The sequence below is a fragment of the Zootoca vivipara genome, chromosome 5 (genome assembly GCF_965207765.1).
Source record: "Zootoca vivipara chromosome 5, rZooViv2.hap1.1, whole genome shotgun sequence".
NCBI classification, from domain to species: Eukaryota; Metazoa; Chordata; class Lepidosauria; order Squamata; family Lacertidae; genus Zootoca; species Zootoca vivipara.
This window is the reverse complement of record NC_142588.1, coordinates 50,153,267-50,167,725: the sequence shown is the minus strand read 5'-3', so window position 1 is coordinate 50,167,725 and position 14,459 is coordinate 50,153,267. Positions and strand designations below refer to the sequence as shown.

Below are 14,459 nucleotides of genomic sequence, written 5' to 3'. Positions count from 1 at the left end.
GTGCCAAGGGTCCCCCCCCCCACATCCTCAGGCGGGGCTGGGAGAGAATTCTCCCTGAAATCCTGCCAGCCAGTCAGTGCAGACAATACTGAACTGAATGGACCAATGGTCCGACTCCATAGAAAGAAGGCGGCTTCCTAAGTTTCTTAACACTCTTTCATTCAGATTCCACATAATTTTATTCAGGCTTAAATTTCAGGTGTCAATTTTATTTTACTTAACGTTTTAAAACAGGAACCCCATTTTTAAAGGGGGATTGTTGTGATTTGCTAGGGAAATATTAAATTTTAGTTTTAAGTTTCTTTAGATTGTGTATATATACTTGATCTGGGTCTGTGGCAATTCTATTCATCCTAAGTTACTTTTACACGGGTGTGTAGTTCCACATCGTTAAACCCTTCCCTCGTAAAGGCCTGATGACTAGATAACAAAGAAAACACAGATCCGATTCTGAGTGCCACTCCAGCTGAAGAAGAGGAAAGTGAAGATGACCAACCTTTGGTCCCGTTGGGGAATATGGCTGCGCTGACAGCTATGTGACCCTTCAGCACATAGGTAAAACACTCCTGGAAGGAAAGGGAAGACTATGAACAAAACAGAGCCGTGCATTGGAAGGCCTGACCCACAAGTCACTTGCAACCTAGAACAAGTGCATTAATGAAATTCTGCGCTGGGATCTGCCAATAAATTTGAAGCAGCAGCTCCATTTGATAGTAAAAGCGACCAGTAGTGTATATCTCATCTCCCTAAGATGGGTGTGTGCAGGGATGGAGGGGTGAAATAAAGAACAATTTCTAGCAGTGGTCAGAGCTTGGATGTTCAGGCTACATGTGGACTACACCCACGGGTGTTTTAATTGGCTCTTGTACACATTGGCACCCAGAACATCTGCCCCACCCCCTTTTTGGAGAAAACGCTGCTTCTATAAATATTCAGGTGGTTTTGATTATGAAAAAATAATGCCACCAAACTAAACTTTCAAAAGGTTTCCGATGGATAGGTACAACCGGGGGGGGGGGGGGAGAGAGTTGCTGCAGGCGCCCAGGAACAATAAGGCCACCCTTGACTTTCAGGGGGAGTTTGGTGTCAAGCAGAGCTACTTGATTGTCTCACAGTCCATTGTAGTAAGTGAAATCTGCACACATACGAACCTACAGTGCTTAATTGTATCAAAAATTGCCTAAGGCAACCCAGTTGGGGGAATCAACGATGAAAACCAAATTCTTGCATACCTTTTCATAAGCTGTTGGGGTGCCAAAATGCATGGTCCTTGTCACATCTGTAGTCCCGTCCCTTCCATAAAGAGAAAGAGAAAAACATATTCTAACCAACAAAAGGGAAAGGTGGAAGCATAGACTGTTGCGTTATCCCGAGTCTAAGCATTGGTCCATCTAGTTCAGTAATGTCTACACTGACTGGCAACAACTCCTAAGGGTTTCAGTCAGGGGTCTCTCCCTGTCCTGCCTGGATATCCTGGGGATTGAAGCTGGGATCTTCTGCAGGCAAAGCAGATGCTCTAACACTGAGCTATGGCACTTCCCAGAAAAGGCAAGAATATACTTTAAGCTGTAGCCAGCCTAATGCAAAATTTTGTGAGCTTCTTCCAAGCGTTCTGCAGTGGGCAAGGCTCAGCTGTAACAAGAATGGGCATTGCTGGTCTTGCTGGGTCACATCGAAATAGGCTATGAAATAGGTCAAGATCAAGAAACACCAGGAGACCATTGCCCACCAATCAGCTCACACTTGAATCTAAAGTGCAGAAATAGCAATCAACTGGCAGAAGTTCACTGGGCAGAGGAAGGACTAGTTATGCCTACAGAGGGTGGAATAACAAGAGGGGTAATTGGTCATGGCTGCTGTGACCTGCTAGTAAGAGATCTCCCAATTAGAGACCCCCAAAGCAGATGGTTTCTCCCACCCTCCGGAGATAAGGTATCAGCTAGCCAATGGACATCCAGGTGTCTTCTGCCACAACTCAAAGTATAATCTATTTACAGTAGTTATGCTGTTTTTTTTAAAAGATGCTCAACTTTTTTTAAAAAAAAATGCAGCTTCTAGAAGCTGGCTCCAGCCCTATCCCAGCTTTGCTCTAGTTAATGCACGCTCAAGTAAGCTTTCACAGACTGGAAGGCCACTGGAGAGATGTCAAGCGGAATCTGTAACTGTAGCTCAGAGGAAATGAACTCTCTTCCAACAAATCTATTCTGTTATCCCTCTAGCTATCCCGGCGCTGGTGTCCGTTGGTTCCTCCTGCTCTCTGCTTATGGAACATTCCAATCTGGATAACCATCTGCATTGTTGTCTCTGCACAGGGCAAGCTGTTCGGAAAGCTGAGGTACAAAGGATTTGGCTCCAGCGCAAGAGATTGTACTAAACGACCTTTGCCTCCCCGCTAGCTCTGCCAGCGGACAAACTGAAGTCACTGGATGCAACTCAAGGCTCTGGGATGCTGTGTTTCATAAATGATACATAATTTGGTACTGTGGGGCATGTTTCAGAGGATGAGAAAAGCAGGACACACTTCCTTACGGCAAACCAACAAAAACAGGGGAAATAAATACTGCCAATCCAGTAAAAATCAGGGCAAAATGTGCATCCTGCAGCTCTGTGCATGCAGCACAAAGGAACAAGAATCAACCTTCTGAGGGTAGCACTAGGGAAAGCGAGTTGGAGAGCATGTGAGCAATGCTTGGGGAAGTATTCAGAGCCAGTCAAGCAGGATTTCTATTGATCCATGGGGGTTGAAAGCTATCAGGACCCCTGCATAACTCCTCTACCCTGTCCCAAAGGAGTGAGCAAATGTTTCAAGTTCTCCAGAACTTCTTCTGCAGGCTGGGTGTTAAGCAACACTTTAAAACGGGGTGGGGAGGCAGGTACAGTGGAAAATCCTTAGAGTCTGAAAGATGGGAGTTCAGAAAGTGCAATGCACGCTTAATTTCATTAAACGTCCCCGGTGCAAAGTAGGTTTTCAAGTTCATCAAGAAATTCTATCTAATGGGTTGGGATCATTGACCAAGGAAGCCTCCTTCGTCTCTATGGTCCTACAGGTCATGGAGCTTTGTTCAAGCATCTATATGTACTGTGTTGAAAAAAAGTCAAGGAATCTGTATCTCTCTGAGAATTCCCAAATTATCCATACTTTTTAAAATAAAGAGCACAATCCCCCATAAATTATTTTCCACAACCTCTGTTGACATTAACAGGAGTTAAGCAGGACCCTGAGAATGTCTTGGGGGGGGGGGAGAGATTTGTGCAAAGTCTCTCTCCAGGCACTCTGCCCTAGCACATGACTTTAAAAACACTCAAGTTAACTTTGCAACATCAGCCAGTTCAGCCCTGCTGCCCCACAGCCTGGAGAATGTCATGGATGCATAACTCATTATATTCAAGCGGCTGCTTCACATTGTGGCACCGAGGAAGCCGATAATTAGGCTGCCTGAGAAGAAGGCTCTCATTGTACAAGTTTTCTGCCCATAGTTCCCATTCAGGGGCCCATTAGAATTTCAAAAAAACAAAAATGGCAAACCTCTAAAGCCAGGATGGGAAAACCTGTGACCCTTTAGATGCTATGGGCCTGCAGTTCCCATCAGCCAGCACGGCCAGTGGTCAAGGATAATGGGAGTTGTAGTCCAACAACATCTGGAGGGCCGCAAGTTCCCCATCCCAGTTCTAAAGAAGCCATTTGCATCCACAGATCAGGTCTGCTCCATTCCTTGCTGAACAAAATAGTTTTCATCTTCAATGCTGCTGTGGCTAAGATATGATGTGATTCTGCAAGTCCCCTTCTGTAAGCTTTTGGATCTCACCTCTGCAAGCACACTAGGTTGCCTTAAGCAAGCCACTCGCTCTAAGCCTAAATAAAAAAATGATACTGTATGTGAAATAATGCTATTTCAAAGCAAAAGGCAACTGCACGGCCCCCCAACTTGCCAGAATAGTACTGCTATGACTCATATTTTCTCCATGGTGTTTATCTGAAACAAGTTTAAGGTTGTGTCTTTTCCCATACCAAATATATATCTGAGGTGGGATTTGATTTAGTGTAGGTAGGTTCACCAATGTGAAGTAGCATATAAGCTTCATTTACCTGTACTGAGCCCCAGAATCCAGGAGGTAGATTTCATTCATGGATAAAGTCCTATTTGTCTCAGGTGTAGGCCTATTCAATAAAACAAAAATGATTTGTCTCACCTTTTCATTGAAACCAGCAAGTGAAAACAGGCTGAATTACAAGTTATTCCTTCAATCATACAATTAAATTATGAACTCTGGGCCAAGTTTATTTGTCCTTAGTAAATTGTCATGGATTGTTAGATCAAATCAGCTGCCCATTTAGGTCAGCTTCATGTGTCTGAGGGGCAACTTCAGCATTGTACAGCATGTGTTTACTATTCTAAATTATATGAGAGGCTGTATAGCATCACAATCTTTGGTGGTGGAAGCACATTCACAATGACGATCAGAAGGCTGGAAGAGTTTGTTATCTACACCTACTTGTTGATCACATGATTCTCTATTGAAAATTCTACAGCTGACAGGAGACAGGTCTATGAGCCACCAAGAAATATCCCAACCCTTCAAATAATTTTTTATAGATAAAGTAAGATATTTGCATGTATTTCCACTTCATTCAACCGTTATTTCAACTAGGGTTGTGCTGAATTCTGCAGAGTTATCAGTTTTTGCACTGAAAGCTGCACTTTGGGACAAGGTTGACTTTTTCACTGAATCAGTGAATGTCAAGAATTTTTCTTTTTTTAAAAAAAACCGCTTCCAGCCTCAACATCATGCAACCCCTGAGAAACTTGTAAAGGACAAACCAAAATCCTCTAGTCTCTGCATTCTGCGGCAGCAAATAACCTCAGCCCTCCACAATGACTCCGCCCCTCAAACTCTCTCATTAGTAAATTTGAAAAAACCAGGAAGCTAGCCAGACAGGGACAACCAATCTTCATGAAGCCAACAGCCTGAAAACAATTTGGACATCCACAGTAGATGGTTATGGAACAAGATACATTGTTCTGCTGCTTCAACCATAAACTCTATTTATATCACTAGATGGAAAATAACATCAACTGACGTGATTCCCTGAAGTTCAATTAAGCCTCAGATAGCATGGGGACCACGCCAGGTGCACTGGGATCCTGGAGAAAAGATTTGGTCATAGAAACCAACTTGAAGGTTAACAGTAGTGAACATTTCCTAATCTAGACTAAGCAGCGAGACACTAGCATGATGGTGCTCTAGGTTCTTCCAACTATGTAGTGAAGGGTCAAGTGCAAGGACTCTGTTGCTCTTACTTACTTGTAGTGAATGATAGCACCGTTTGGGCCTGTACTTGAAATTGTAGCAAAGCTCAAGTCGACAAAGTTCTCTTGCTGGCTGAAAAAGAGATAAATTTCATGAGCAAAGGTGCATTTAGAACAGGCATAGGCAACCTTGGCTCTCCAGACGTTTTGGAACTACAATTCCCATGATCCCTGACCACTGGCCCTGTTAGCTAGGGATCATGGGAGTTGTAGTTCCAAAACATCTGGAGAGCCAAGGTTGCCTATGCCTGATTTAGAACTTCTATAGCAAGGAGACATCCTGACTCTCAAAGGATGAGGACAACAAAGGTTTTCATCTTCTGCCATTGCCCTTCATTGAGATTTCATCATTCACGATCAGCCTGGTGAGTCAGCCTGCAATTTGTCTTGATTAACCATTTGGGCCAAAACTTGCTCTAGTTGTTCTAGCAAGACAGTGGACATCAAACCTAAAGTATGGGGAAGGGCTGTAGCTCAGTGGTAGAGCATATGCTCTTCATGCAGGAGGTCCCAGGTTCAATCCTCAGCATCTGCAGGTAAGGTTGGGAATGCCCCCTAAAAACTTGGAGACGCACTGCAGTTCTGTACAGACAATATTGCGCTAGATGGACCAATGGTGTGATGGTGTGTTGTAAAGAAGCATCCTATTTTACCACCCAAAAAAGAAGGTTGGGAACTGGACTAGTGGTGATCTCAAACCAGAGCATGCTCTATACTCAGTTCATCCAAAAAAGTATTAGCTAGAGCAGTGTTTCCCAACCTTGTGCCTCCAGATGTTTTGGGACTACAACTCCCATGATCCCTAGCTAGCAAGACCAGTGGTCAGGAATGATGGGAATTGTAGTCCGAAAACATCTGGAGGCACAAGGTTGGGAAACACTGAGATAGAGTACTGAAATATACTGAGTTGGTGTACTTTCCCCACATCATGCACAGCAGATTACCTAGCCAAGTTTACCAATCTGGTCTTAGATACAGGATTGACTTTGTTTGGCCAAAATGACATGCACAGTATTCTATGTGATGAATAAGCCTGAAGGTCAAGAACTGCACAATCTTGTTCTGAGCTTGTTTAAGAGAGTTATGAAACCAGGCAAGACAAACAAGCAGACAGGGCACCAGTTTGATCATAAAATGATGCAGGGCAAGGACCCTCTCTCGTAACAATTTGTGGACATCCAATCAAGCCAAATGTTGGAAGATTCAGGACAGGCAAATGAAAGTACTTCTTCATGCAGCACAACTCACTCCCACAGGAGGCAGTGGCAGCCACCGACTTGGATGGCTTTAAAAGAGGGTTCGGCAAATTCATGAAGGATAAGCCTATCCATGACTCCTAGCCATGATGGCTATGCTCTGCCTCCAGGAGGCAGCCACACCTGTGAATGCCAGGTGCTGGAAACTGTGGGATAAAAGTGTCTTATGCTCAGGTCCAGGTTGTGGCTTTCCTACAGTTATCTAGCTAGTCACTGTGAGGTTGAGCCAGCAGGCTCTTATGTTCCTAAAAGTTTGTTCTTCTTTAAACTGCCTGCCTTGGAAGACAGAACCCTCATTTCCGCAGCCTCCCAATAAAACAAATGGACTCCGTTTCCCCCAAAGTCTATATAAAACTTCAGGGACTATGATGGCCCAGAGATTGCCCACATCTGTCTTTCTTCTTACCTACGGAACTCCTCTGCTTTATCTGCTGCTGTTATTTCAGTGATATTCCCTTTGGGAACCTAATAGAAAAGATTGCAGCCTGGTAAACAACAATGGAAACACAGCGTGTTGTAGCCTTCATGGGATTTTTCCCAGTCACCCTCTCTTTTCCTTTTGAGGCCACTGTTGACTCCCCATCCCTCCATGCTATCCTTGGGCATCAATATCAGGGCTCACCGACATTAGCAGTGGCTAAACCAACAGTACTTGGTCCTCAGTAAAGGTAAAAGGGACTTCTGACCATTAGGTCCAGTCGCGGACGACTCTGGGGTTGCGGTGCTCATCTCGCTTTACTGGCCAAGGGAGCCGGCGGAAAGCTTCCAGGTCATGTGGCCAGCATGACTAAGCCGCTTCTGGCGAACCAGAGCAGCGCATGGAAATGCTGTTTACCTTCCCGCTGGAGTGGTACCTATTTATCTACTTGTACTTTGACGTGCTTTCGAACTGCTAGGTTGGCAGGAACTCAGTAGACTACAGCTATTGAATATTAGCATTACCTTGGAAACTTAAAACTGTGGCTAATCTTAACAATGTTATATTGAAACCAGCTTTAAAGATTGATTCCCAAAGTTGGCTTCTTTAAATAAACCATGGTTAAGACTAGACACATTTTGCTTGAGTTTGGACATTACACTAAGCTGTGATTGGTGACAAACAGCAGCAAACGCTTCTGATCCCCTCCATGTGGCTGCACTGGAAAAGCAGAGCGAGGGGAAAGTGTTTGAATCCAAGGCTAACGCAGGCCCATTTACGTAGTGCTAAGCACCATAGTTTAGTGTGATATCTGAACATGGCCATTGTAAGAAAACTATTACGGCATATTAAAAAAAAACAGAAAAGAATTTGGTGCTTTCCAATAACATTCCACTATTACAATCTCTGCCACGATTTTTTCTTCTGTATGCAAGCCAATGCATAAGGCAAGCAAGAACAGTCTCCAAAAGTCATCATTCCCTCTCAAGGTGGAAATAGGAACAGCCCTCACAGCCCCTACAAGTCTAACTGGCTTTCTCCCTCCCTCTAGGCCATAGTAATCAGTTAGCATGAGCACTACTAAAGCTGATATTCATTCAATCTTCTATTATACAGTAACAGTCTTCTCTCAGTTAAAATCTATAAAACCATACCTCCTTCTCCAGCCAGTTAAATAACTCACACAAGGCCACAGCATCCTTAATCTGTTAATAAAAGGAGAAAAAGAAACAAGGTAAAGGGATGGATGAAATACACCTGTATGGAATAACCCACTGAAAAAATTTAATGGAAGAAATATATTAGTAGGCAGTAGCAAAAGGACGACATTTCTACTTCCAACCAAAAACTTCTGCACTTCATAAAAGCTATCGCAGAGTTCAGTAGAATTAATAATTTGCAGCTTTGAAACAGAAAAGAGCCACTCAACTGGGCAGGTCACTTACGTGAGCTCTCCTCATGCCTTCTGACTCTGCTGCATTCTTCACTGCTTTTGCAATGCATATGGGAGTGTAGGGGGTGAGGTAGCGGTGATCCTAAGACCAAAAAGAAAAAAGAAAAGATATAATTTGGCAAGGAGCCTGTCACAGGCGCTGTAGCGGCTACTCTAGAGTAACGACTCCTCCAGGCGTTGTCTTTTCATTCTTTTATTTAGTGTTGATTATTTACAGTGCAGAACAGTACTATGTACATGTTGTCAGTTAGGGGTCAGAACCTCCGAATGGAGATTCGCGCGTTTTCTTCCAGCAAAGTAGTCTAGGCATACTGAATCTCCGCCCCCGTCGTTTCCTGCGCAATTCTGGGGTCGGCGGGATCGGCCTTCTTCCCTTGCCTCCCACTTCCCTTCCCACACTGGGCATGGGCTCCGCTACCTTGCCTGAGCCTCGGTCACCACTTCCTGAGTCTCCGCTGGAGACCTCTCCCTCTCCACTAGCACTCGCGCTGGGTGACGAGCTGCTACTTAAGATGGGAGGGACTTGCCTGTAACTTCTGTCCCTCACAGAGCCCAAACTGCCTGCTGGCCCTGGAGTTGTCTGGCCACTAAGCTGAAGTGGCTCAGCTGCATCTTCGTATCCTTCCAAGGCTGAGGGACCAGAGAGAAAGGATGCATGCAAGCCAAAAGCATCCTTTATAATCTTCTGTCTGCATGAAAGGCAAAGTGTAGCCTTTCCTTACAAGGGACCACCAGAGCATTTTGCATGCCCTTTCCTGCACCTTTTACAGTCATTCCCCCCCCCCCCCAAATTCTGCTCGGACTGTTCTAAGTCCTTCAGGAGATGGTCCATTTGAAGTCTTCAATTCCATGGATCTATTTAGATATGATTCCTACATTGCAGGGGGATGGGCTAGATGATCTGTGTGGTCCCTCTACAATTCTATGAAGCAGACACACATCTGCCTATAGTTCTCTCTGGAAAGTCTCCAGCTCTGTGCAAGCCACTTTATGAGCAGGAAGCAGGGCAAAGTCTGGTCTCAGAGAACATTGCGGACTGTGCCAAAACACTGCCATATACATGTGGCACTGAGCTAAAAGCACCTTAGAATCTTCTTGCACTCTGAGTCCATACATTAAGCTACCTAACACAGCACAGATAGCAAAAGAAAAAAGGAGAGCCCATTTCAAACAGAAGGCACGCTCCTGCAGCCCAGGGTAGCCTTCTACGTGTGGTTGGACTCCAACTTCCATGAGCCCCCACCACCATGGCCAATGGCCAGGGAGGAGGGGACTTGGAGTTCAACGCCATCTGATGGCACCACAAGAGCTACCACTGCTCTAGCTAATGGAGGTTTCTATATTCATTTTCTACATACAGGTGAAGAAGAAAAATGCCTCACGTGGGATAACAGTAAGTCTGATGGTGCGTTTTGTCACAGCCTCCCCACAGAAAGCCAGAAGAGGCTGTTGTGTCGTTGCCCCGTCCCCCCACAAAACAATGAGAAAAAAACCTCTTTATTCCTCTCTACTAGAATGTTTTCCAGCCCAATCAGCAAAAAGTAGGGGGGGGGTTGCTGCAGGGCCAATTTTTCCCCAAATCCCTGCCTTATTCTAATCTGGCACTTTTTCAGATAAATTCTTTTAATGAGTTAGTCATTTCCTCCTGCCACAGGGGTCGTAAGCAACCCATGGAGAGCTTGGCTTGGGTTTCAAAGCCACGTTGCAGCAGAGGGCATGAGGCCTGCAACAGCCCCACATGGAAGGAAGCTTGGAAGCATCCGCCCCGAGTGGAAGTGCATAGCGGCAGACCTGAGCTGGGGGGGGGGGTAGAGGAATTTGCTGCCTTGCCAAAGCCTACGGACCTTGGGGATGGCCTGGGTCAGGGCATAGCTGGCTTTGTCACTGAGCCAAACTTTCTCATGGGGAGAAAGGGTGTCGCAGATGGACTTCAGAACGGTCAGGATGGAGTCGTACGGCAGCACTTGGATGCTGAACTCAGGGTCCTGAGCAGAGTCCAGAAACAGATGCTCTCTCACGCCTGGGTCGGATATCCGATCACCGTCAATGAACAACCTAGAGGAATATATTGGAGAGAGAGAAAGAAAAGCAGCCTGAGCCTTGCGGGACACACAAATAAAGAGTGAATGATTGAACAACGTTTTATTTATTCCATTTGCATCTCGCCTTTTCGCCAAAGAGATCAAGGTGCCGTACATGGTTCTCTGCCTCCTCATTCAATCCCCACAACAATCCTGAGTGACTAGCCCAAGGTCACCCTTCATGGCCAAGTGGGGATTTGAACCCCGGTCTCCCAGGCTTTAGTCCAACACTCTAACCACTACACCACGCTGGCTCTCCAGGTCTCAGCAGCAGGATACTGGTCATTTGGGCACAGACTTTCTTAAAGGTGAAAAACATATGGTAGTGCTACCATAGGAAGGAGCAGAGTGAGGTGGCAGCGAGGTCAGGGGAGATCTAGATGGACAGTAATGTCTCTGCAGGTACACCTGCCTTGTGGGGCTGCTGCCTACTCAAAGTTCCCCAGACCTCACTGCCATTCCTCCCCCTTCACAGGCTGCAGACTATTGCTTTTAAAGGCCTGCTGTCCCTGCCCACCCAGCAAATCAGTTTTTTCAAGGAAAATATATACACATGTTGACCATCAGAGTAAATGTGAGCAAAATAAACGAGAAAGCCTCCGTTTCCATTACCTGATTGTATTGGCTCCTATGATGGCGTAAGCAAAAAAGACCGGGTTGTACTCAACATCCGAGCCTCTGAGATTAAAGAGCCCTAAAAAATAAGGAAGGAGAAGACGGTGTCACGAACCTGGTTAGAATTCAACATTACTTTCTTTTTTAAAGAAAGCAGCGGGGGGAAGCGCCATCCATAGTGAGATGCAACACAACCACTTAAATGAACAATAAGGGGCTTTTGCCACAAGATGGCATTAGAGGTCCAGACTACGCACAAGGAAGATCTTTTGGTAACATGAAAATAAGACAAGCCAAGTACAAAGGAAGCCAAGTTGGACCATAAGGAAAAAGTGGAAAATCCACAGCGGGGCCCTCTATTTATTAGGACCACCCACAAAATAGCGAGCAAACTTTCAAGGTCTCCAGATCGCTTTATCGGGCTGGAGGATGAGGGAAGCAAAGCAGGAGGAGTGGGATGGTGGAGAGGGAACATGGCTGGTATCGAAGCCATAAAGTCTGCATTGGTTTCAGCCTTGCAACCAAGAGATAAGAAATGTAATCGAGGTGCTGTGCAGGTTGCAGGATATCCTGCAGGTTGCAGGATAAATGAAAACAAAAGAACATCCAATGGTTCAGCGGCTCACTCCTTATTATTGAAAATGTAAAATCCAGGTATTACTCACATCTGTCTCTAGAGACTGAGACTGGTCTCACATATCACACTAAGCCAAGACAGGCTCCCAGAGAGGAGATCACAAGCCTTTTGCTACACCACCAGCCCCAGCAGTCATCCTGATGATGGGCAGGGAGTTCAACTCTGCTTGGTGAGGGTGTGCAAGCATGTTTGCCACTGTGAACTCACTTGCGCAGCAAACCCAGCAGAAAGCAGGCCCCTAGACAAGCCCACAGCCTACTGAGCAGATTCCCCAGATCAAATCCAACGGGTTATCCTTTGGGCCACATTGCCTCCCAATAGGCAAACATGCCACTTCCTGTTTTGCACTTTACTGTAGTCCTGGCTGCTCCTCAGCTTACTTGGTGGGTATTTGGGAACTACAGTGGTACCTCGAGTTACAAACGCCTCAGGTTACAAACGCTTCAGGTTACAAACTCCGCTAACCTGGAAGAGTTACCTCGAGTTGAGAACTTTGCCCCAGGATGAGAACGGAAATTGTGTGCCGGTGGTGCAGCGGCAGCAAGAGGCCCCATTAGCAAAAGCACGCCTCTAGTTAAGAACAGTTTCAGGTTAAGAACAGACCTCCGGAATGAATTAAGTTCGTAACTAAAGGTAGCATACTGTAACCAGGCAGTGGCTCCGCAGAAGTGCAGTACAAGGTGGCTTTTCCAACCATTCATGGTAGTTAGTAATATTGAGCACAGCAGCCCTCCTGGAAATGGTACAAGGTTCCTTGCCATTGACCAGTGAACAGCCAGCAACTGAAATCTCTACATTCCAAAGATGACACCGCGACAGACTTCTATTGTCCAAATTGGCCCACAGTCCTACTGACCTCTGGGGATGTTGCACGGTTTCTCATTTCCAGCTGCGTAGAGATCTCTGAGTAGGTAACGAACATGGAATTGAACAATGCTAAAGGAAACAGGGTACTTGTACTCACAAGCTACTTCATCCAAGGCGGTCACCACAAACCACGGAGCCTTCCTCTCAGCCATTTTCCCCCGCAGGGCTGTGATCTTGTCCTTCCAGCTGATCCCTGCATCATGCAATGAAAGCGAGAACTTAATCCGGCCAAATTCTCTAGGGTTAATGTAACAAAGCCGTTCTTTATCTACACACAGGTGCCGTTTATGTCCACTGCCCAATTCATCTCAGGTGCTTTTAGGGATATTAAATGATGGTTGCGGCCGGACTAGTCTCATCCTTACCACACACACAGTACCTCCGCCCAATATGCAATTCAATGGGGAGCCTGTCGAGATTGTCATTTCAATTATCAACAACATTCTTACGGACGTGACTGGGATCTTGCTGACCTGTGTAGTTCAAGCCTAGAGTCATCAAGGGTTTGCAAGGCCGTGGTGGTCGATCTGTCCATATGACATCAATTAGGTTGTCTTTGACAGGCACGAGAGTATGGCCAGCACTATTCAGAACTTTGGACATCCTCTTCCATTGATCTGAGACAGACAGAAAGAGCGACATAAGAAGGATGCTGCTGTTGAGATCCCCAACCTGCCAGCTTTCCCTGTGAAGTGACATTGTGTAAGCAGAAAGGTGGGGGATACAGTACACATCTAAACACGTGGGTTGGTAACAGAATCATTGATCCACTGCATTTCTTTAAAAGTATTTTATTGAGAACCTCACCATTTGCATTCATGAAATATAGAATCAATAAAAAAAACTGAACAAAATTGTTTGTGCATGTTCTGTACATTACAATGAGAATTAGGGAACAAGAACTTCTCCTGTTAGGGTCAACTAAACCCTAGACTTCCATCAGAAAACTTTGGACCAGAAAAGTATTGCATTTCTGACAATTTATCACTCTCCATTTCTAAAGAAACAAAAGTTTTTATGTCTTATGGTTTTGAAGAAGAAACTGGAGACGAATGGTTAACTTACAAACCACTGTAGGATTGTAGAGGAAAAGTAGTAAAAATATTGCCATTAACCAGATTTGGGGGAAACAGATTCCTGTGACCTTCTTCAAATTCCCAACTGAAAAGTTTGCTAGATTCATTTGCAGTTGAAACTGCATAGGGCAACCAATCCACCTCCCTCTTGAATAATCAGGATATCCCACTGCCTCCTTGGAAAAACATCAGCCTCCCTACCCCCAACTACCTTGCTGCAGGGTTTAAGGACAAGTTCAACTACCCTAGTTAGATCCAACCCCTTGATGCTGTGTGGTGAAGCAGCACAGGTCAGGAGAATCTAACCATTTACACAGATCAGAAGGTATTTAAGGGCAAACTAACCTGCTGGAATGATAAAAGGATCTACTCCAACTTTGGAACCCTCGGGGAGAACACTCACAAGCCAGTCCTCCTGTGCGGGAGTGTTCTTCAGACCTGAAGGCAAGAAAGAATCCAAGAGAGATTGCACAGTTTAAAGAAAAGGAACACAAGCATGGATACCTTGATCACAGGACAGGGAGCAGTAAACTTCAACACAGCGGTTTATAACCAAATTTAAGTGCAGAAATGCATACCCAAAACCCCAAGTAAGACTGCAGTGCCAGAGATGGAATTAGCACCGGCAGTGGGAATCCCCACCAGGCCTCCCTATTTGGCCGCAATGCAATTTTGGCCAAGCCACACCCCTCTGGGGCAGCTAAAGGCTAAAAAATGATTTCTTTTCTTCACTTCTCACTTCCCTCT

At 45.4% G+C, this 14,459-nt stretch overlaps 1 protein-coding gene across 2 annotated transcripts in view; it reads right to left on the bottom strand.

Annotated features, from left to right (window-relative positions):
• XPNPEP1 (X-prolyl aminopeptidase 1) overlaps positions 1 to 14,459 on the bottom strand; it is a 35,539-nt gene that overhangs the window by 5,225 nt on the left and 15,855 nt on the right. For both annotated transcript variants that reach the window (XM_035133137.3, XM_088670637.1), the window contains exons 6-17: positions 14,058 to 14,150; positions 13,110 to 13,253; positions 12,734 to 12,829; positions 11,130 to 11,211; positions 10,281 to 10,491; positions 8,429 to 8,518; positions 8,138 to 8,188; positions 6,972 to 7,030; positions 5,305 to 5,382; positions 4,088 to 4,159; positions 1,233 to 1,293; positions 497 to 566 (exon numbers count right to left, since the gene is read on the bottom strand). In XM_035133137.3, coding sequence (XP_034989028.3) covers positions 497 to 566; positions 1,233 to 1,293; positions 4,088 to 4,159; positions 5,305 to 5,382; positions 6,972 to 7,030; positions 8,138 to 8,188; positions 8,429 to 8,518; positions 10,281 to 10,491; positions 11,130 to 11,211; positions 12,734 to 12,829; positions 13,110 to 13,253; positions 14,058 to 14,150 — 1,107 coding nt within the window. The remainder of the gene's footprint in view (positions 1 to 496; positions 567 to 1,232; positions 1,294 to 4,087; positions 4,160 to 5,304; positions 5,383 to 6,971; positions 7,031 to 8,137; positions 8,189 to 8,428; positions 8,519 to 10,280; positions 10,492 to 11,129; positions 11,212 to 12,733; positions 12,830 to 13,109; positions 13,254 to 14,057; positions 14,151 to 14,459) is intronic.